At 40.7% G+C, this 20,346-nt stretch overlaps 2 protein-coding genes across 2 annotated transcripts in view; one reads left to right on the top strand and one right to left on the bottom strand.

Annotated features, from left to right (window-relative positions):
• Positions 1-4,172, bottom strand: part of myo1ha (myosin IHa) — an 11,263-nt gene extending 7,091 nt beyond the window's left edge. Inside the window, exons 1-10 of the mRNA XM_025005380.2 lie at positions 3,415-4,172; positions 3,209-3,324; positions 1,619-1,817; positions 1,451-1,531; positions 1,154-1,333; positions 967-1,065; positions 757-870; positions 606-677; positions 392-511; positions 251-318 (exon numbers count right to left, since the gene is read on the bottom strand). Of these exons, the coding sequence (XP_024861148.2) occupies positions 251-318; positions 392-511; positions 606-677; positions 757-870; positions 967-1,065; positions 1,154-1,333; positions 1,451-1,531; positions 1,619-1,817; positions 3,209-3,324; positions 3,415-3,678 (1,313 nt within the window). The 5' untranslated portion in view covers positions 3,679-4,172. The remainder of the gene's footprint in view (positions 1-250; positions 319-391; positions 512-605; positions 678-756; positions 871-966; positions 1,066-1,153; positions 1,334-1,450; positions 1,532-1,618; positions 1,818-3,208; positions 3,325-3,414) is intronic.
• An 8,641-nt stretch (positions 4,173-12,813) lies between these two features.
• On the top strand, positions 12,814-20,332 carry foxn4 (forkhead box N4). The gene is made up of 10 exons (XM_017413798.3): positions 12,814-13,529; positions 14,023-14,129; positions 16,182-16,342; positions 17,605-17,717; positions 17,802-17,912; positions 18,005-18,132; positions 18,219-18,315; positions 18,405-18,612; positions 18,700-19,092; positions 19,578-20,332. The coding sequence occupies exons 2-10, from the start codon at positions 14,050-14,052 to the stop codon at positions 19,826-19,828; spliced, it is 1,542 nt and encodes a 513-aa protein (XP_017269287.1). The 5' UTR covers positions 12,814-13,529; positions 14,023-14,049; the 3' UTR covers positions 19,829-20,332.
• Positions 20,333-20,346: the final 14 nt, after the last annotated feature.

The raw sequence follows: 20,346 nt of genomic DNA, 5'->3' as shown, positions 1-20,346 counted from the left end.
AAAATAAACAAAATAAACATTTGAAATATATGAGTTTGTATGTAATGTATGAATATAATATACAAGTTTCACTTTTTAAATGGAATTACTGAAATCAATCTACTTTTTCATGATATTCTAATTTTATGACCAGCACCTGTAGAAGGAGTTATACCTCAGACAAAAAAAACCAACAAAAAACAGATGATCAAACCCACAACTTTCTTTCTGTCAAGCAACAATACGAAAGAGCAAAAAAATAAGCCCTCACCTGTTTACGTAGAACACCTCAAATCCATATATGTCCAAAAGTCCTATAACGGTCTTCCTTGAGGAGTCCTAACAGAAAATAAAATGTCAGTAAAACATGCACGTTACTCGCTGGGATTTTTCCCGACACCTGTAGTCTCACCTTATTCTCTATGGTCTCGTTGATCCTGTTGACCAGCCATGTGAAGGTCTGCCCATAGATGGCTTTAGCCATGGCGTCTCTGACATAGATGGCATGATCGATTGTGAACGGGCTGAGGACCTACAAAATGAGGAATCGTTATAGTGGTAACTCAGACACGGGAACACGATCTCATCGTTTGAGAAAAGTGAAGAAGGCTTCGGCGAGAGTGAACCTGTTCAGATTTGGTTTCAATCTTCCTGAATGTCAGCCCCTCCAGAAGCTTGTTGGCATCCACACCTAAAAGCTGCCAAGAAGTATAACATGATGCACGCGTGTGTTCTCGTGCTGAACATGAATTAAAAACTTTTTTTTTTCCTTCTTACATTTGCAACCCAGTTCAGCTCTGTTTTGTCGTTCAGAAGCGCATGACCTTTTCCGTCTGTGTCAAACCGAACATTCCCCAAGTGGAGCACACTTGCAACCACCCCAAACAAGTGCTGCACAGAGTCACAGGTTTGTGTGCACTGTGAAATAAGTCAGCAAAAGCAATGTTGCACTGAAAATCCCAACATCTGCAACACAGTCTAACTCACGCTGGTGTTCTCTTCGTCAAAGTTAATGACTTGTAGTGCATTTTTCACTGACTTCCAGTCATTTTTGTCATTAATGGAAGACACAATGGCACACTCTCCCTGTTAGAAACACAAAACAAACTGTCAATATGTTCAGTTTGATCTCTTTCAACATTATTCAAAACAAGTCCAACCAAATCCGACAGACTTGTGTGAGATAGTTGTAATGCTGGCAGTCTCTCTCCAGGCCCAGCTGCTGCAGTAACTTATCTGATCCTCCCTCCACCAGCTGATAAAAGATGTGGAAGTTTCTCTCCCCGTGATTCTGATGTGCAACCCTCGACTTCTCCAGCAGGTAGTTCAGGATGTGGCCTCCAACTGCATCGCCCTGTGGATATCATGATCTATTTATTTTTACTTCACATGTAATCTCGATTTAGTCCCCCCCCCCCCTCATGATAAATTATTAGGTTTTTCTTTCTAACACATTTCTTTAGGTCCTCACCTGGCTGTCAAACTGGATGTCCATATATTTCCCAAATCGACTTGAGTTGTCATTTTTCAGTGTTTTTGCGTTCCCAAAAGCCTATGGTGAGATACAGTCATTTCAGTCAAAATAATAATCCTAAACTGAATTTTGGGGATATAACTGCACTGATTGCATCCATCAGACCTCCAGGACAGGGTTGGACATGAGCATTTTGTCTCTGACAGTGTTCAGTAAAGTGGTGCTCGGGCAGCTGACAGCGTAATACTGCAGAATCTTCTTGGAGGCCTCGGTCTTCCCCGCTCCGCTCTCACCAGAGATGAGGATGAAGTGGTTGTTGAACTCTGTCAGCATGGTGTGGTAGGCATTATCTGCTAAGGCGTAGCTGGAAAGGAAGCATGGCAAACCTTACACTCCAAGGTAAATTAAGACGAACTAGACAAAAAAGTTATTTTAGTTGGAATTGCTTTAATTACCATTTATGTGTAACCACAAACTATATATTGAAGAAAGGACAACAATTACGGTCATGGTAAAACGCGTACATATTTCAGTTTTAACTCATGAAAGAACAAAAACACACTAAAAATAAACTTGTTCACAGTCCACCTTTTGAAACAGCTTTACTTTGACATGTTAATACTGCTAAATTCCCAATGTTATTGCTCATAAATACATATTGACTGTTGTTGAATACTGAAAAGAGTTTGAAAAAGTGACAAAAAGACAAAAAGACTCATTAAGACTGAACACATCCAACCACAGTATTTTTTAGAGTTTTGTGGGAATGATGTTCAGCTCTAATAAAATCCTCTTTTTTAGGCACAGCATCATCTGATAAATTACTTTTATCAGATGATGTTGAAGACTGTCTTTGTTGAAATTTCAACCACATTTCACAAATGTTTTCTCTGGACTGTGACTTTGCATCTTCCTTCAGCTAATCAGGCCCCTGCAGGGTGCCGTGGTCTCCATAGTACAAGCATGTTTAAGTTTTTAAAGTTTAAAGGAAAGTTTAAAGTGCAAGGAAAGAGAACACATTATGTGACTAAATGGTTTAATTTAACACTTGTCACAGTGTTGCACAAGCAACATTGCCTGCTAGTTAATTGCCTTAACCACATAAAATCCTCATTAAAAATAGTCAAGCACAGAGATGGAAAGGTAATGATTTGGGCTTTTTCTGCATCCACAAGATCTGTATAACTTGCAGTCATTTGTTTGACAGTAAACTCCTTAAACCAAAGTATTCTCGAGTCAAATTAAAGACCATCTGTCCCACAGCTAAGGTTAGCTGAACTGGGTCATCCAACAAGACAGTGATCCCAAGGACAGCAGCGAATTTACAACAAAGTGCCTAAAAAACAAAAGCATTGAGTTGTTACAATAACTCAGTCAAAATCCAAATCTCAATATTTTATAAATTCCTCAGCTGGATCTTAAGAACAGCCTTTATACATATATATATATATATATATATATATATATAAACAAAAGCCTACATATCTCAGTGAGCCAAAAATAATGCTGTGATAAAGAGTGAGCCAGAATTCCTTTACAACAATGTGAGAAACCAATAAGACAAATTATTGTAAGTTAATCCCACATGTTGTTTTAAAAGACAATAAACCATGCTGTGGACTTTTTCCACATTTTTGTTTATTTTTAGTTAAATAAGCAATGGCACGTTGTTACAGTGTTACATTTACCTAAACCTTTTACCATGACTGTACTTTGTCAAACAAATGAAAGTTTTCACACTGACTGCACACTTACATGTGTGGCGGAAGCTCAAAAAAGTTGACACCCATGTAGATATCCATCTGTTTTTTATTGTAGATGTCCAGCTCCTTATAGGGGTTGATGGACACTAACAACGTGCCAATGTAGGTCTACAAATGATAAGTAAAAATGTTACAAATCTACCAAGTAAATAAAAACATATTTGATTCAGGATTTCAAGAATACTCTCTGAGACTCACATAAATCAGATCCTTGCTGAAACGTTTCTTCAGATTGCTGATAACAGCTGCCTCTGTGGTTTCATCCAGAAGGACAAAGTCCTGGATCCCCACCCGGTCCCTGGCAGTCAGGGCACCCTCCATGTCCAGCTGAACCTGTGCAACAAGTAGTTTTAACCATATTAGGACTAAAGGCACAGCTTCAGAGAATATATATATATATTTTAGGTTAAAAGACAGAGGAAGCAAACTAGGGCAAAACACATGCAGCATTTTTGCATGCATAAACAGAATATTAAAAGTTTAAGGTCAAGGAATTGGACAACTGCGCCTGGATGAATGAATGTTTTGATAAATGGCTCCACGGGGGAGGACACATTATAAAAAGAACCAGAAAAAGCACAAACATAGTATCTGTCTGATCTATTGAAAGAGGAGGTTTAGAGGTCCTAAATGTCTTTGAAGCAAAGGTCTGCGATTGTGCTGATGAACAGAAAAAGATCATTGCTACCCAACTCCCAAGGACCTTGGCTGGCTGCCCATACATTCATTGGAGCCGATGCACCATCCAAACACAACACAGAGGACAAATGGACTGGCAGGGCCTAAAACAGCGGCACATTTAAGAAGCATAGTGGGAAAAAAAATTCCACCAATCTGTTTTGCATTCGCAGCACCAACACTTGGACCAAAGGTTTTCACAGCTTTTGTTGGTTTTGTTTTTTTCCCTCTTTCTCTCTCTTTGAAAGCAGAAGTCCTTTGATTCTCAACTCTCTCTGTAAAAACATTTAAAAAAAAAAAAAAAAGATAATCCATTGGATCTAATTGACACAAAGCCCTCCTTTCCCCCCCTCCCCTGTGCCCCTGTCCTCCAACTATGGCCCTCGTTTCTTCTGAGAAAGGCCAAGTGTTTTTTGTCCTGTAAATACCACGGAGAAGAGACAAAAAAAGACGTCTTTAAAATGCAGTCTACAATCCATTACACATATTCCCCCTGCATATCCATTCAGTAATTATTCATTAGAAAACATTTAACGTCACAGTGAATTTCACACTAGGCAGTCGAAACACAATGGAGGAGATTTTGGCCTATTTCGGGGTGAGGAGTTGGGGAGGGGGTTGTAGCTGTACAGAGGAAGGGGTGAAGGCGAAGAGGGCCAGGGGAGGAGGAGGAGGGGAGCAGTATTTGTCTGATCTGAGAACCTCTGAAACGGGCCGTCTTGAGACAACGAGACAGACTAAATAGTGCAGTAACGGTCCGTGCCCCGCTGCTTGCTGTGACACTCATTTGGTGTGCCCCGGGGCCAAACAATAGAGGTTTGTTCTGAGCAATCTTGTGCTGTAATTTGGACTTCATTACTTTGCTCGAACGGGGCCCCATGGAAGGATAGAGGAGACCAGTCAGATAAGAGTGTTTTTTTTTTGTTGTTTTTTTTTCCCACCTGTCAGCACCGTACCCCCAATCCTCTCAACCCTTTCTTGAACAATACCCCTCACCCTGTGTCCCCCACCAATAACCCTCACACGACCCCCTTCCCATAGCACTCCCCTCCCACCCACCCACTTTAAGCCAATGAGACAGGTGAACAATATCATTGAAGGAGCTCCTTTGTGGACGTCAGAATCAATCTGGCGATGTGATGGTGGCGGTGCTGGTGTGGGGTATCTGTGACACCCCCACCCCTTCCTTCATGGGAACAAACTTCTCTCAGGGCAGCACAAGGAGACAATGTGCTGGGACAGCATAACTCAGGGATGCCATACAGTATTACAAGTAATAACACGGACAGATAAGCGCCTGTCAAGAGGAGCGATGAATGAATTCAGAAGCGATAATGATGCTAATGTTTTTCTGACTGAATCTAAAGGTTTGCTGTTTTCATTCAGGTTTCCTTTGGTGTCCTGCAGCTATTTTTCTTTTAAGAAAACTGTTTGCAGCAAGGAGAGGTGTTTCTAATCACACAATACTTGAAAGGCTGAACACCAAATGGGTGTTCTCAGTCCAGGAGGACACTGAAAGAAGAACCTCGCTTTTATGTAGCTGCTGTAGCCCATGCATTTTTTACAAATCTACAACTAAATGAGCTACATAATAGTTCAAATTATAATTAAACAACTGACAGCCAATGCACAGCGGAAAGAAGTATTATGTAATTAATCCTCAAAGCCAACGTCAGATCAGGTACATTGTCTTGATACTTCAGAGCACAACCTATTGTATTTTAATTAAGAGATGGTCCCTCGTTCAGGTCTAGAGTGTCAATGTCGCCTGAGACAGAGTGACCTCATCTGTGTGGGAAGTGGAGGGAGCTTTAGATGAGAAAGAAAGGGAGGAGAAGTGGCTGCTGAGGAGTTTCATTCATTCAAACACAAACAAGAACATTTCTGTCCTTCTTACAAAGTAGACTATCTGACACTACTTAAACTGGACCTAATCTCGTAAACAAATCTTCCAGAAATAGTGTTAACATTTTGAGAGAACAGCTTATTTGTCCCTTGACTTATAGTTGAATGAAGCAGGTGAAACATATCTCAAATTTGCATGAAAAATATTAAAGGCCTAACATTCCTTGAAGGAATGCATATCGCCCGCCGCCTTTAATGCAAGCATTTTAAACTAGGATCAACTTGTGTTGAGATAGTGTTATAGCAGTTTTAGTCAAACCTTGTAAATGGTGTTATGCATGATCTCATGCAATATTGTGAACTCTCACAAGATGTGTTAGTGCTCAGAGTATGTGTTGTGCATGACTCTCAGCTACCGTCACACCAAATTTTAGCTCAATGTCTAAAAAACTGGCTGAGTTATAGACATTTTATGGTTCCGAGGTCAGTTGGTTGTGGTGGCCATCTGGAATTTAGTTGACTCCAAAAGGTCCAAACAGATCTTGCATGATAAGTTAGCAATGCAAATAATTTCAAAGGAAATAAAAAAAAGCTAAAGTTTCCAGGCAATCAGTAAAAACAACAAAACACCTCAACCTACAAGTTTTCCATTGCATAAGTAGTAAGATTGATACTGATGTGCCGTTTTCTTTTTATGACTCTTCAGAAGATCTGGGACCAAGATCATCTTGGCCTTCAGAGGATTCTTCTCAAGCCCCCTCTCATAGAGTAAACTCACCATCAGTTGTGAAGCTTCTTTTACCAAATATCTCTTTTAAATAATTCTAAAAAGAGGAAACATTTTTTTGTCACACAAAGTAAAGTCAAACCTGCATTTCCGAAGCTCGGTTAGGCTGCTAACGAGGTGCAGAATCTCGGTCCTCTTCTCCAGAGAAGTTAGGCAAAAACGCTGAGTCCTACTGTGTCTGCTTGCATGGAGGCGATCAGTGAACAGCTGGATTATTTGGAGTTAGTTGACAAAGTCTGAACACATTTCCAGTCCTCTCCATCACTAATCGCTCCTTCATGCAGTATGAGACACAATGTCGGTGATGCTGCTTGGAGGCCATAAACAAATCTATACATGTCTTACTCAGACCCAAGGCGCTGTGGGCCGAGTGCTTAATCATTCATGTCTTGGAAGGTGGAGAGATCTTATTCAGTCCTTACCTGGCTATCTGCTGCTCTACTGAGTGTAACGTAACAATACAGAAACAGGATCCAAACTGCACCAACTCATCCCCTCTTTGCCTCTCTCTTTCTTCTCTGTTTCTTCTTCTGTCCCTAAGCTCCATTACATCACTGGAGTAACAAAAAGCTCCCAGTTTCAGGTCTGGTTACTGATCTTTAATTAGGTGGATAAATTAAACGCTGATCAAAAACTGTTTTCAGTATGACAGTGGGGAAGAAACAGGATGTGTGTGTCTCCAAATGTCCTTAAAGCTGCTGCCATTTGTAGCAGACTAATAATGTGTTTAATGCTGTAACCTGGTAACTACTATTAGAAAACACACTCCCACCGATTACCACAGGTGTCCAATTTCCCTGCTCAGGTGACCTATACGTTAAAAAAAGGGCTTCTCTCTAGTTTCTGACCCAATTCGCTTCCAGTCAGTTGGCTGTGATGAATCACCAGTTGAGCGTTCAACCTATTAAATTATTCCTTCTCCTCTCCAGAAAAGTTGTCAAGGTTACCTCAGCTGCCGCCCCACCTCTCCTCCGGCCCAGCAATGCTTGTCCAATCTTAACAAGCTTTGCGCTGCCCACTGGGCACTGATTCAGCACGAGACCCGGCAAATCCAATTACACAGGAGTCAGAGAGGTTGATTTTCCCATTATGGATTCCATGCTGAGAATGAGAGCTGATGATAACACTCACATCACTCCTCTGCTGCCCCCTCTCTCCTCTCTCCTTTTTATTTTGTGTCCATTTCAATGTTCCCCCTCCCTTTTATTTCTCTCTGTGTTTCTAATTCCTCTTCGCCCTCGAACCCTCTTTCTTCTCGTTCTTTTCTTTAGATCTCCTGTGCAATCATATTCCGTTATTCTAACTTTCCAGGACAGCATAACGAAGGCTGGGCCTGTCATCACTTCAGTCCCAAACTGATGGGGGAGTGAGGTTACTATACTCCTTGTGTTGGACTTTTTCTTTAACAAGAGTTCTGTCTTGTCTACAAAACAGGAAGAACAGATAATCATCAATATATCCATCCTAAAAAAGATCATTTTTAAATTCTGTCCCCCTTTTTAAATGCAACACCTTAGCTGTAAGGTCACTGCATGAACTAAATCCAAAATAATTCTGATTAAATGACTTCCGGGTGTCTGAGCTCCATCCTTACAGGACAAATGACATGTCTCTAAAAACAGAATGTGGAAACAAGCTGCTTTTCAACCCAATTATCTCTGGAAAACAAAAGAGGAGGACTTCTGCTCCATCTTGGCTCTGACCTCGATCAGACCCCAGCCTTTAGTGTTGACACAAACAGGACACTGAAAGGTCAAAACTACTGACCTTTTCAAAGATTCAAACAAGGGTTTTTTTGTGATCCCCAAGGAGAATATAATTAAGAAGTTCAACTCTATTGAGAGAACTTATCTGCTGTGTACAAAAGGACTCACTCCAGATGAGCCTGTTGGTAGAGTCGCACACTTGAGCAAAAGAGTGATGATTGTGAAATGTGGGAAGCTTTTCTGTGCAACTCAGACTAAATACCTCATTACAAATTAAAGGTTTGCAGGAAACTAAGTACTAAGAAAGGACAAAAGGACATAATGGCCCTTTATCAGTGCTGCATAATAGTGTGAATGCTGAGTCAGTATTCACACTATTGTTTTCCTGTTTGTAGTTTTTTCGGATACTGTACTACTAAAGTATACTTTCAGCTCTTTCATCCATTCAGGGATCAAAATGTTCAGCTTGTACAGGACTTTACAGCAACCACTTTCTGTATTTGTAACATTTATCTTTTTTTAATTATTTAATTTATTTACACTTTCTTTCCTCATAAAAATGAAATCAGATCTCTTAATATCCTTGAAATCCTTTGTGCTTTTTCAAGTCTACTGCACCATAACTGCTTCATTTTTAGCTTTTAGCTATTTTACATTTGTTGCCCTTTTTTTTTAAAAAATTACAATGTAGATCAATCGCTCCATAGACTGAATATACTGTACTGCAGACCAAATGTCCCGGCCTTTTCTTGTTGTTAGAAATTGAAGCTAACAGGACCCAGTTTGCAGAAGCTGCCATGGTGTATTTTTGGAACCAGAGTCTGATGTCATGGAGCTTTAAATCCAGCCTGATCCTCCGCACACAATCAAGGGGTTAAATGAGCTTTTTTAAAGCATGAAATAACTACTTACAGCTATTTGAACATACAGCAGCAAGGTAAGAACAACATGAATCAACAAAAGTCAACACCTAAAAAAAACAATAAGAAATCTAATGTTCCACTCATTTACGTGGAGGGGGCGGGACTTAAAACTTAGACTGGAACCAGTCCCATTCTGGCTTCAACTTCTGGATGCACAGTTTATGGTCAGGACCAGGAGTCTTTATGGTTCTAATACAGTGGCATGTCATGTTTGGGTTAAGGCTAAGGTGCTAATTGAGTTAAAGTTAGCGTTATGGTCAGGGTTACAGAAGTCAATACAATGTCCTAAGAAGGATAAAAAATATGGATGACTCTCCGGTATAAATGTGAGGAAAGAATCTGACTAAACTAATAATTTTCTCTGTGTAGATCCACCTACAGCCTGACCTCTCTAACTGATCCTTCCATCGAAATGGGAGCCAACAGTGTGAACTCTGCTCCATCTAGGTGGGAAAACAAAGTATTTGGCAGGACACTTGTGCTGCCCTTTGGCTAAATATGGCTGACAGCCACCAGTGGGCCACTTTTGGTGACACTGTGTCTGTGCCTGCAGAAGCGATTAGCGGGGCGAGCTGACCTCGTTCTCAGAGGGGGCCGATGTGTTTTGAGTAAACATTTGGAGCAAGACGAAAAACACAGGCCAGCCCTCAGGCGGTGATCCCATTGTATCCATATTACTCCAGAACAGGCGTGAGAGGTGAGAGGCAACACCGTGTTCCTGAGCTGCAGGGAGCCCTCGTGCTCCTGGTGGTCCGGAGTTTTACACAGAGCCAGGTCACACACTCCCCATCCAACACACACACACACACACACACACACACACACACACACACACACACACACACATACCACCCCACATCCCTGAGGAGCCACCAGGTCACCACCATGACCCTCTCACCTCTGACCGTGACACTACAAGGACATAGATTGATCTTTAACAGTATCACTATTAGTATAAATGCACAGGATAAAATAAATTTAGCTACATGCCACCTTATCTTAACACATTTACTTAAAGTGTGAGTTTTAATTTTATTATATTCTTTTAAATTAAACTGAAAGGTCTATAATTCAGACAACTTTAGAGTTTCAAAGTTGAGATTCTTCAAAGTTCAGCAAATCTGCTTAAAAAAAGGAGCTAAATAAACAGTTGAAAGTTCATTTAACTATAAACTTCAAAATAAGTTTAAAAGAAAGAGTCATATTAGTCTTTCAGAAAAAAAAACTTGCTTGGAAGAACCTTATTACTTTTATTTATAGTAATAGACTGGATAAACTTACTGATTAAAATAATATTAATCAGTAATTAATCTGAAGTATAGTTCATATTATATAACTGACAGGAGCCTTTCTGCTTGTTTTTGAAGTGTAATATAAACAGATTCAAACGGTTGAAGCTTTAACTCGATCATGTTAACAGAGGATTAAACTCCTGAAACTTGAAAAATCCTAAATGGAAACATTTGTTTCTCATGTTTATTGAACTTGACTCAAGTGCTAATTACCTTCCTTATTCTAGACAAATCCTTTTTGTGACTGAGCTTTGAATTATTTATAAAACTCCCCGCAGGAACCAGTCGCTCTCAGTCTGCAGGTCTGTTTGTTGTTCGCAGAATGTTCTGGACCCGTTCTTTTCCCTGCTCCTCTCCTCTGTCGCTCCATGTCTTTGTTTGGGACACAAACACTTTCACTTACTAGAGCTTCAAACTTGAAATGAGCTTACATTTAATTGACTGATTTATTGGGTTTACAGTGCTCTACTTTGTGCACTTTTACCCTTTTCTTTTGTTTGAATCTGAGATATTTATTGCTTTAAGTAAATAGCTTTTATGTCATAATAGTTTTTGTGTTATTATCTATTTGTCTTATTGTGTGTCTGTTTCTTTAGGTATTTGTTTTGGTATGTGAAGCATGTGGGGTAGATTTGTGTATAAAACGTGCTATAAAAATGATAAGTTGAGCAGTCCAAACTAAACTATTTGTAAAAAAAATAACTAAATATATAAATAAATTACTAGTATTTTTTCTATTAACCACTTGACCACTTAGAGCAGTGAGGCTTTAAAGAGACGGGAGCATTTTCAGACAGATGTGCACAGAGTCCTGACAAAATAATAACACCAACAACAACAATATTAATAATAACATTTATCAACACAGATGCCTTTAATTCTCTCACTGTAAACCAACAAGATTATGAACTTGTAAAGTGAGGTGCAAAAAATTTAAAAATTAAAACTGTAGGCACTAAAATGATCAGGGGGTTCTACAATTCTTTTTAAATTGGGTTCTCACTGAAAACATCACATGTTTGAATCGTTATCTATTTACTTCTATTAGATTTTTTTAAATATCAGTAGAGAATTGTAAACTAAAATTATAAATACAGTACAGCTCCATAGCTGCATCCAAATGAGTGAATATAATTCTTGCTTCTAGATTGGATTTCGGGATTAGGAGCCAGTTGACTTCACATTAGTTTCCTACGTAACCAGTAAAATAAAGCAAATTTAAAGTCGTTACATTCTTTGTTTTATCCCAAATCAAAAAAGCAGTCAGAGCAAATGATCACATTATGAAAGTCTGGACTCCTGGCATGTTTTGGTGTTTCACAAATACTGATCTTATTCACTAAGTACCACCGTTATTACTCATTATACTAGACTTTACTGACCAGCAAATCATCCTGTCTTTGTTATGGCTGGTAATTCTGCCCACCATCTGCTGCTTGTTGCTGGTACTGTGTAATTGTCCTGCTACTAAACCCTGGGTGCAGGGGTCACACTGTCAACTAAATTACACCACCACCACCACCAGAACCATCATCAGGCTCTAATCAGTCCCCGGATCAGTTTTTTTTTTTTTTTTTTTCCCAGTAAATCTGCACACTAAGCCCTGCAGTGTGCAGCCTGCACATCCCAACCCCGCGGGCTTTAGGACCTGAAGGACCTTCTTTCTAAAGATGGGCTTGTTTTTGTCCGTTACCTTCATGCATGTAATCATTGATTGTGCCTATTGTGACAGGCCATCTGTAGGCTCCCATGGGGCTGATAGAGCTGATACTACAGGCTCTCTTAATTTCCAGCCGCAGTTTAACCTAAAACTGGTTTAACAGCGCCTGATGGCCCAATAAAGGTCGAAACAGGCTTTCAGTTTCTGTTCCACTCATAACAAGTCATACATTTCTAAATTTTTTGCCTTCATCTTTTATTTTATGTGCTTTTATTTTGAAATAAGAAAGTTTTAAATATAAAGACCAGTCATGCAACTCTCTTCTTAATATTTCTTATAATTCATTATATTTTCAGATCAATTGTAAGGGGTGACCTGCAGAGAGCTGCACTGTAACAGCCTTATAGCTCGTATCCACTAGTTTCCATAAATTAAAATATTTTTTAAAAAAAACAGGAAACAAGAGTGTGCACTATTGTTATTATTATGAAACTCGTTGTGTGTGTGTGTGTGTGTGTGTGTGTGTGTGTGGACCTGCTCATCTCAGAGTGGAGCTTTTTGCCGCCTCCTGCTGCAGCCCACCCGGCCCCCTGCCCTCCCTTTACCCGCCTCCCCGGCTCTTTTTTCCCACTGCTGAGCGGAGCAGGACGCGGCCTCTGCGGCGGGAAACAAATAATCTACAAGCACTTCCTTCATAAAAAAAAAAAGTTCACTCACATACACGGATGCCAACACAAGTTGCGACTCACAACGTTTCTGACCTGAAGGAGGGAGTTACAGGGATCAACCTCAGGAGGAGCAGCACGGATAGTTACTGATTATTCTCCTAATTTACAAGAAATAACAGCTTTTGTAGCTGGTTTTTTTCTCTCCTTCTTTTTTTCAAATGCAAAAGTTTTTTCTTTTGTTGTTGTTTGTTTGTTTGTTTGTTTTGTTTTGTTATGTAGCCTAATTTTCATATTTTGATTTGGATTTAAGGGTGAAAAGAGGCTTTTTTTGTCTTTTTAAAAAAAAATCAATGAGACTCATCAGTTTTATGGTCATTCCGATCAGAAGACTCCAGTTTTTTGATGAATTATGGACCGATTTTTAAATAGTTGAACCTTTGATCGTTTGATGGACCTAAAGGAGCAAAAACTAATAAAACTAAAAAGAGAAATAAAAGCACTTGTTGAAGAGCTGGATGTTGTCGGGATTGTTGACAGGCACTGCGCTGACAACAGCTGTCAAACTCCAGGACCCCTCCTTCTCCCCACTTCCGGGGTAGTTCCGCTGAGGTCTCTACTGCGCATGTCCGAGTGCTGGACAGCTCCAGAGAGGGAAATTTAAAAACGCTTTTGAAAGAATCAAGCGCAGCACAGAGGAATACAGTACAGGGGCTCACAGCTAGCTCTCATATCCTTCAACATCAACCAAAAACAGGTAACTTTCTTTCATTGTTTCTGTCTTAACGCCACAGTCTGTTTTTAGGTAGTTTATTTTGAGCTCGTTGCCACTTCTACCTTTTTTTAGACACTAATCTTTATGTGGGCAGGCTAAATAAAAGGACATTTGAATGTAGCTAGATAAAAATGTATCTTCAGTATCATGAAAAAACGATCTGCTGCATTTTAAATAGATGATACCTACATAATAATAGATATTATCAGTATTTTTAAAATAATTTAGACAATAAAAAGGAAAACAAATGAAGCTGAACAACAACAAAAACGGTGTGGATTTTATTATTTTTATTGCATTAACATGATTTTTTTATTTTAAAGCAGATTTTTATATTTTCTAAAATCCATTATATTCTTATAGTGTTTATTAACTTAAAAAATTAGATTGTTGGCAGGTATAATCTTGTGACATGTTTATTTCAGCTGGAAGATTTACAGATGGTAGAAACTTGAATTTTTGTTATGTGCTGCAGAGACAGGCTAACAACATATCCCAGGAAATGATAGAAGGTGGAATAACCTCCAGGATGTCGGGAATAATTGAGAATGCCGGGCATCATCCGTCCCCACAGGACTACAGGTAGGACTCTGGTTTAAAGGAACTTCTTAAATATAAAACTAGAATTTCACGGTACAAGCAATGGGTTATTTACTCTCTAAATCCTGTCAGTAACGTTCAAATCTCAGAACAATTCATGCATTAACTATAGAGTGTTGTGAATCATATCCTTTTATGATGTTTCCTTAAATAATTGTGGAATAGACGGTCTAATCCACGAGGTTAATTTATTGGTAAAGGGACAGCTCTGTGTGTGTGTGTGTGAGATGGGGGGGATGTTCCATGAAGAGAGGAAAAAAAATGCTTAAGAATAAATGATTTTCAGTCTGAATGGATCTGTCAGAAACCATCAGCTCTGTTTACACTGCCGCTGTCAGCGCATGGAGAGCCTGAGCCTCTCTGCTGTCCGGCTCAGGGGGAAACGGGGCGCTCCGGGTCACTAGTGTCCACAAGTGGTTCCCTATTGGAAAAAAGAGGGGAGGGAGGGAGGAGGCACGATGTTTAGAGTTGTTGAACTGTAAAAGGCTGTGATGACACATGCAGACAACAAGTAAGTGTTTGGCATCGGTGTGCAATTACCATGCTCTGCTAAGCGACAGAGGAAGGTGGTGAAAATGTCGCTAATGTGTCAGTTATTCACTAGTTTTTGTCACTACATGTTCAGCTAATATAATAAATGATTGCAACATTTAATAGAGTTGCATGACTTTTTTTCATAAAGCACACCAAAGTGTGGAAAAAAGGACTTCTAATGCATCATTACATCAGTAAACATTGAAATATTAGTAGTGAGTTTTCTGATTTCATACTCAGAGAGACAAAAATATGAAATATGGAGTCACTCGATTTATTTCAAGCTACTAAAGCTGATGAACTAACAAAGTGTGCTGCTGATTCCTGGCAGCCATAATGTCTCTTGATCAGACATCCGACACATAGCCCTGACCTCGGACTACATCCACACCCCCTCTCTGCTGAGTTCTCCGTTAAAGGTGGGTATGGGGGGAGTGGAGGGGTAAGGGGGCCATGAGGATAGAGACTGGAAAGGGACAGGGAAGCAGATGGCATCCTATTTGTCCCTGGGGCTGTCATTCCACCAGATTAATGTGACGGCCGGTTAAAGAAAAGAAATGACAGAGACAATCAAGGAAGGGTCTGAGGGGAGACAATAGAGACACGTGCCACTGGGCAGATTTGTCGTTTGGGACACAATAGGGTGATCATTTTTCAATAGATGGGGGGCCAACTGTTTCAAGCAACATGTGCTGCTGTCCCGTGTTTCAAACGATCTCATGTGTTGTTTACTTATGATTCAGCCAATGAGTAAGGCGAGGCTGTGGTCACCTGACACAGGGGTGATTTTTTTTTTTTGCAAGATTTGGTGTGTCTGTATGAAGTGGAGGGTGGGGGTGCACTTCTGCAGTGTCCACGGGCCCCACCAAGTAACCGAATTGTACACGTTGTCATAGCGACCCCAATTACAGAAGCCTGTGTGTGTGTGGAGAGGATTCAAGAGGATTCCTCTCTTTCTCTTTAAGCCCACTCCCTTTTAAAGACATAACTGAAGGTTAATTGGTGCTGGGAGCAAACTGGTTAAACAAACTATTCTATTCAGTTTTATCCAAAAATTCAGGAAATATTGAGCTGAAAATATATACTCTTGAAAAATATTTTCCCATTTATTTGACTTTTTATGTTTTTCAAAAAAAAACCAAAACAAAAATCACTGTGCCAAAACAATGTCCACAGCACAATAATGTCAAAAAAGCACTATACTCAGAATCAAAAAAAGCCTATCGACTCGGTCATTGTTGAATAAACTGTCACTGTTAAATCACACTTGTGATTAATCTTCTCATTTTAAATCCTGGCCTGCTAAAACATATCTCCGCTCAGCAGCTTTCATCTCCCTCATTCAGACCCTTTAGGTTGTTTTGTCTGTGAGGGATAAAATCTTCCCTCCAGTGTTTAGATTTAAATCCCACTTGTGATCTGTATGTGTGTGTGTTTGAGCCGACAGCAGTGTTAACCCCTGAAAACCTTCCCTCCCCCCTCCCCCGTCCTCTCCTGAAGGCTCCTGACCACGGACCCCTCCCAGCTGAGAGTGGAGGACCTCCCTGGGGACCTGCAGTCCCTGTCGTGGCTCACCTCCGTGGACGTGCCCCGGCAGATGGCTGATGACAGAGGCCACAGCAACGGGCCGTCCCCGGGCAGCCTGCTGGAGCAACAGACAGGTGAGGTGACGGAGAGCAGGACGGTGGGACGCTCAAGAACAGCAGCAAGCCTCAGATTGGATAAATCAGGACTGACAGAATCCCCTGGATTATTACTACTGAGCTGCAAAAACTTGATTTTTGAGGACTATTCTGAAAAACAGTTGAAAAAAAGATGCCTTTTTTTTACTTTTAGGAATTTCCCTGCAGTTATTCCCATAAAGATAATAAAAAATATCAATGACTTTAATTTTGCTGAAATTTGAATTTAAATTACTTATTTGCCTTAATAATGAGATAAAAACATTAAACAGCAATAAATTACACACACACAAAAATAAATTAAAACTGTTTTCACTTTATGAAATGTTTTTCTTTGACCTGCCACAAACTTGTTCCTGTGCAGAATGTCACATGCTGCCACATATTTTTAAATAAAGCCCTAGCATTACTTGAAGGAATGCATAGTGCCTGCTCACTTCCATGCCAGAGATTAAAACTAAAATCTGCTGAGAAGGGATGAAACTGTGGCTGTTTTGGTCAAACCTTAAAAATGACACGAAGCACAATCTCATGCAATATCGCAAGAACTCACTCTCGGCTACTGCCACTTCAAATTTTAGCTCAATGTCTGTTAAATGGACTAAGTTACAGCTATTTTTGTGTTTTCTCGGCTCAGTTGGCTGTGGCAGCCATCTTAAACAGGGTTGGCTCTAATCAGTTGTAGAGCTACATTCAATCCTGAAGGAATTAAAATCTGTCCAGTAGTTAATGATATCGTTTGTTAACAGACAAACAGGGTTGACTCAAAATAGTTAATTGCTACATTTTTAACAAAGATCTTGGACAATCTATTTGTGCTCGGAATATTTATTAGAGATTACTCTCACCTACCACCACGTCAAAGCTTAGGAGTTTTAGTCATTTTTGTGGTTTTTAAGCTCAGTTGGTGGTGGCAGCCATCCTAGATTGGTTTGACTCTAAAAGTCAATCAGTTGTGGATGTACATCCAGTGTTTACTTTCATTAAAGGTTGTCTAGAGGTCTGTGAGATATTTTGGTAACAGACAGACATACGAGCACATACACATATACAGACACAGGCAAAAACATAACTGTCTGTCACTGCAAAACAAACAAAAAAAACAAATACCTATTTTGTAGTTTTTGGCCCAAATATTCTAACCCGGTCATAGACTACTGGACCTAGCATCAAGCATCCCAAAACCCTGAATGCATGAAGGGTCAAATATTTAAGCCTTTGTGTTCTGGTTCTTTTCTTAGCTCAGCTGAGCAACATGACGATACCAACGAGTCAGAGCTCCATGCTGCACCTCCAGAGTAACATCCAGCACAGCCCCCTGGGAATAAGCATCATCAACACCCACAGTGGAAGTGTGAGTGTTCACACAACTGCAGGAAAAATGAAATGATTTAGCATGTGTAGTGTGATCTAACACGTCGCTGCACTTGTTTCACAGATGTCTCCTTTCTCCATGAACGGGCTGCCTTCCCCGGGATATCAGTGCCCTACCTCAGTCTACCAGCCCACATCCCAACAGGTGTACTCTCTGACTCAAAACGGACAGCAGGTGAGACGCAGATAAGGAAAAGTTTCAGCGGTGAGGAAAAACAAAAGCTCAAGTTAAGGTTCTTCATTGTTTTGTTTTGTTTTTTCCTTTAGTGCTCAGCTGGTGGGCTTTATAGCAACGTTTCTTTCAACAACCAAAGTCTTTTCACACAACCTCGCCTGGCTCCACAAGAACAGGAGCTGCAGCCCAAAACGTTCCCCAAACCCATCTATTCCTACAGGTGCTTACACACAAATTACAGACCTACAGAATTTACTCCCTCTGTTGTGAACTAAATTCAATAAACATATATGTACATTTCTTCAGCTGTTTGATTGCCATGGCTCTGAAGAACAGCAAAACTGGCAGCCTCCCAGTCAGTGAGATCTACAGCTTTATGAAGGAACACTTTCCTTATTTTAAGGTAGGATCTTTTGGTAATATTACAGGTAAATACTAAAAACAAAAGGTAGATGTGCGTAAAAAGTGCAACTGCTTACACTTTGTACACAGACTGCACCTGACGGATGGAAGAATTCAGTCAGACACAACCTTTCCTTGAACAAATGCTTTGAGAAGGTGGAGAACAAGACGAGCAGCTCATCCCGTAAGGGCTGTCTGTGGGCACTGAACCCGGCCAAAATTGACAAGATGGAGGAAGAGATGCAGAAGTGGAAACGCAAGGACCTCCCAGCCATCCGCCGCAGCATGGCCAACCCAGGTCAGACGTGTAAAATAAAAGGTCAAACATCCTGTTTCTGTTTTTTTTTTTTTAATCAGTCTGACTGTTTGACTTGCTTCCAAACAGATGAGTTGGACAAACTGATCACAGACCGCCCAGAGAGCTGCAGACGAAAGCCTTTAGAGCCCGGCATGACCCGGCTGCCTGGCTGTCCGAGCGGGCTCCCGTTGGCAGTCTCGGCCCAGATGCAGCCTCAGCCCATAGTCACGCTGTCCCTGCCGTGTTTACCCCTGCACCAGCACCACCAGCTTCAGACTCAGCTCCAGGCTCAGGCTCGACTGGCCCCCATGTCCCCTGCCCCGGCCCAGACGCCTCCCCTCCACGCCGTCCCCGACCTCTCCCACAGTCCGCTCACCCAGCAGTCCAGCAAGCCTCCTGATGATTTTTACGGCGTGCACGGTGACACAAACACAGAGGTAGACGCACTGGACCCCAGCATCATGGACTTTGCCCTTCAAGGTAAACACAGTTTTTAAATTGGCCAAACTTTTGTGTTTTCCCTTTTTTTTTCTACAGTATGTAGTTGGAAGCAGATTTAGTCCTGACGTTTCTTAATTCATTTATTTCACAGTAATTGTTGACTATTAGATCATTTAGCACACATTAAAAGATAAAACTGGGACTGAGCTTAACTGTTGTAAAACAAAAGTATAATCAGTGTAATGGCATGGCACCGTTTGGGGAAGAGAGCTCTAAATAGACAGGAGTTCAAATGGAGGGTTTCAGTTTCAGTCAAGAGCTGCAGAATTTCTCAATAAAAGGTATTCAAAATCATTTTTCTAAACAATAAGATGTGCAATCCTATCCTAATATACTCTCAAAACAAAACTACAAGCCACCTCACCTAATGAGCAGAATGGTAATGGATTAGGGTTGTTTATTGTTCAGAAAATAACTGCAGTGTTGTTGCATCAGTGCTCTAACACCTTGACCCGTGTGCTCAGGAAATCTGTGGGAAGAAATGAAGGACGACAGCTTTAACCTGGATGCTTTGGGAACGTTCAGCAACTCCCCCCTCCGACTATCAGACTGTGACTTGGTGACAACCGGCCTCCCTGCCGTCTCCAGTGGGGCGAATGTGCCGCTGTCAGACGTGCAGGTGACGGGGCTCTACACCTCGTACGCCTCGCAGGACCACCTGACCTCACAGTACATGGGGACCCCGGCCAACAGCAAGCCCATCGCCCTGCTTTAAAGGAGATAAAGCGACTATTAACACATCTGACGTGACTCACTCCGCTGTGTGGATGCCATCAGAGGTCTGTTTCCCTCTGTGCAACAAGAAAGTTTTGGACCCTGAAGAACTCTAGTTTTGCCAAGCAAAAACTGAAAGCCTGTTTAAGTACAAAGACTTTGTGGAGAGATCCATGTAAAATAGCATCCCTGTGTTTTTCTGCCTCCCAGTTATGTAGCTCCCAGTCTCTCTTCTGTTGTGTTGTGTTAGATGTTCTTGCTGTGATGTTTTATTTATATTTATAAAAGGCAGCTGGAGAAAGCGATGACTCCATCAATCTTTTGCTGTAAATATATTTGAGTGTTTGAATTTGCCACTGAAAAGCTTTTGTTTTTTTTCCCCCTGGACACTTCATCAACCCAAAATGCATTTTCCTGTAATCCAGCCTTTTCACGTTTTCACTTTGTGATTCACAAGTCTGCAGGTAAAATGTCTGCTGTGCTCATTTGCTCGATCATAATAAAATGGGTCAATAAACA

This window comes from Kryptolebias marmoratus, linkage group LG1 (assembly GCF_001649575.2).
Source record: "Kryptolebias marmoratus isolate JLee-2015 linkage group LG1, ASM164957v2, whole genome shotgun sequence".
In the NCBI taxonomy this organism is placed as follows: domain Eukaryota; kingdom Metazoa; phylum Chordata; class Actinopteri; order Cyprinodontiformes; family Rivulidae; genus Kryptolebias; species Kryptolebias marmoratus.
The sequence above is the reverse complement of the archived record's forward strand: the minus strand, read 5'-3'. Positions and strand labels throughout refer to the sequence as shown.

What these genes read in the sequence shown, in the direction of transcription:
- foxn4 (XM_017413798.3), top strand. Translation starts at nt 14,050, where the DNA reads ATGATAGAAGGTGGAATAACCTCCAGGATGTCGGGAATAATTGAGAAT. An exon ending in CCGTCCCCACAGGACTACAG is followed by an intron (nt 14,130 to 16,181) that starts GTAGGACTCTGG and finishes CCTCTCCTGAAG; the next exon opens with GCTCCTGACCACGGACCCCT. An exon ending in CATGGACTTTGCCCTTCAAG is followed by an intron (nt 19,093 to 19,577) that starts GTAAACACAGTT and finishes CCGTGTGCTCAG; the next exon opens with GAAATCTGTGGGAAGAAATG.